At 47.7% G+C, this 2,117-nt stretch overlaps 1 protein-coding gene across 2 annotated transcripts in view; it reads left to right on the top strand.

Annotated features, from left to right (window-relative positions):
* Positions 1-318: 318 nt before the first annotated feature.
* LOC119323194 (F-box protein At5g18160-like) overlaps positions 319-2,117 on the top strand; it is a 6,965-nt gene continuing 5,166 nt past the window's right edge. The window contains exons 1-3 of one of the 2 annotated variants that reach the window (XM_037596790.1): positions 319-482; positions 590-828; positions 937-1,142. Coding sequence is in view for 1 of the 2 variants with exons in the window: in XM_037596797.1 (XP_037452694.1) it covers positions 474-482; positions 590-1,081 (501 nt within the window). In the remaining variant the exon portion in view is untranslated. Of the gene's footprint in view, positions 483-589; positions 1,678-2,117 lie in introns of those variants that run through there. The other variant, XM_037596797.1, reaches the window with a different exon arrangement.

The following is a 2,117-nucleotide window of genomic DNA, read 5'->3' as shown; positions in this document are numbered from 1 at the left end:
CCTTTTACTAAAATGAATATTTCATTTGGGTCTGAAGCAAACTGTAATATCTGTTTAAAAGATCTGACCCATGAAATAGTTTTTTTTCCTACTCCATCGAGGCATCTCATCATATCGAGGCTCTTGATCTCCATTATTGTTCCCATTTTTATTTGTTAGGTCACCTGTCATACGTTTCTGAGTTAAGTAATGAACTTGTTTCGAAGACTTGACCTACAAACTCCATTTGGTGTCATCATATTGGTGCTCAAATCGTGTATAGGAAGGTACAGGCATCCCTCAAATAATGATGCACCAAAGTGTCATGGACCATCAATGCGAGCAAAAAGCAATCAACTGATCGAGTTGACTTTCCTGTCAACTGTCGAGCATAGGCATCCTCTTCGCTCGCTCCATGTGATTTCTTCTTCCCTGCTGGCCTTTCCCTTTGTTCCAGCTGTTCTACCAGTTGGGAGGTCCTCACCACCACTCATATGCAAATGGTATGCAAACTTGTGTACGATATGCAGAATAGCATCCATCATCACAGGCCTAGCTCCTTTCTTCTTCGCTCCTTGCATCTTCAACTCTCTTCATTTGCATTTCTCAGAACTTCTTGCTCGGGACGGTTAAGGGGAGAAGGTCCAAGAGACGGAGGTGCCCAGCGGCCAACCTCACCGATGACCTCGTCGTTGAGATCCTCTCTCGCCTCCCTGCCAGATCGGTCTGCCGCTTCAAGTGCGTGTCCACAACATGGCGGGACCTCATCTCGCACCCGGTGAACCGTACGAAGCTTCCCCAGACCCTGGCTGGCTTCTTCACGAAGCACGATGGTGAAACTGTGCCGTGGTCAGTTCCCTGCTTCACCAACGTCTCTGGCAGAGGCGTCCCATTGCCATTGGTCTCCCCTTCGCTTGATTTCCTGCCTGTCCACAAACGCATTTTTCTCTTGGACAGCTGCAATGGCCTTCTTCTCTTGGACAGCGGCGGTGGTGATGCCAGCGAGAGCGCCGAGTCCCGAGGCTCGAGGCCCGTCTGGAGCTTGGTGCTCCGGCAAGTTCGGCTGGGAACGATGGAGAGTCGAAACTCCGCGGCGAGATGATGCGGCGTACTTGGAAGCCAGCGTCGGCGGCGCCGGAGGACTAGTCTGTCGCGCGCGCAAGGTACCATCTCCTCGACGGGTGCGCCTAGCCGCATAGATTTTTTTCTTCTTCTTCTTCAGTTCGTAAGTTACAGGTGTTCAATACTTCAATCGACTCAAATTCAGAGTTACTGTACTTCCCGTATGCATTGGCAACCCTTCCACACTGAACTGTTGCAGCCCACTCAAATCCGATCTTCGAACCGGCTAAAAACGCAATCTCCTTGACCGTTTTGGTATCAAGCTATCTCGTTGAGACTTTGAGCAATCTTGAAACAGCGAAGATGCCTTCCTAGCCTTGTTGTTCTAAAACAAGTGCGAGTCAGACTGACAGGTCCTTTTTAGTTTTGTGATGACAGTACCCAACGGCAGGTACAAGTTCTAGTTGCAGTTGGTTGCAACAATAAAGAGTACAACTTCCGTCCCAAATTACTTGTCTTAGATTTATCTAGATACGGATGTATATCATTCGGTGGAAGCAAGCTGTTATTGAGTACAGGGCAATGAGGGCATGGCCAGTATGAACAACTAAACTATGTATTCAATTCAGTCCCATTTCCAAATTTTTTTGTTATCTTCAGTTATAGGCAAAACTAATTCATCAGAGTAAACACAATAATGTACTGACACAGGATATAGCACTAGGTAAGAATTTTTCGGTTGTACTCCCTTCTCGCAGACCGTAAATTTTCTCGAATTCCAAAGGATATCGACAGCCTAAAACTCCAGGTCTTTCGTTTTTGACCTTTTGCTGCTGCATATCATGAGCCCATGCAGTACCCACACATATATTCAACCGGAAGGAATCAAACTGGTATAGATTCTATGCAGTTGGAATCTTCGCTACACCTTTTCCATAAGAAAATAGTGGGAAGAAGAAAAGAGTTGATCCGTTAATAAGAGAAACCGGAATTCCTCTCAACCCCTCCCGCGACGCTCCTGCGAGCGCTGGGGGGAAACCCTAGCCGCCGGTCCCCTCGTCCCCTCCTCTCCCTCC

The sequence above is a fragment of the Triticum dicoccoides genome, chromosome 1B (genome assembly GCF_002162155.2).
Source record: "Triticum dicoccoides isolate Atlit2015 ecotype Zavitan chromosome 1B, WEW_v2.0, whole genome shotgun sequence".
NCBI classification, from domain to species: Eukaryota; Viridiplantae; Streptophyta; class Magnoliopsida; order Poales; family Poaceae; genus Triticum; species Triticum dicoccoides.
The sequence above is the reverse complement of the archived record's forward strand: the minus strand, read 5'-3'. Positions and strand labels throughout refer to the sequence as shown.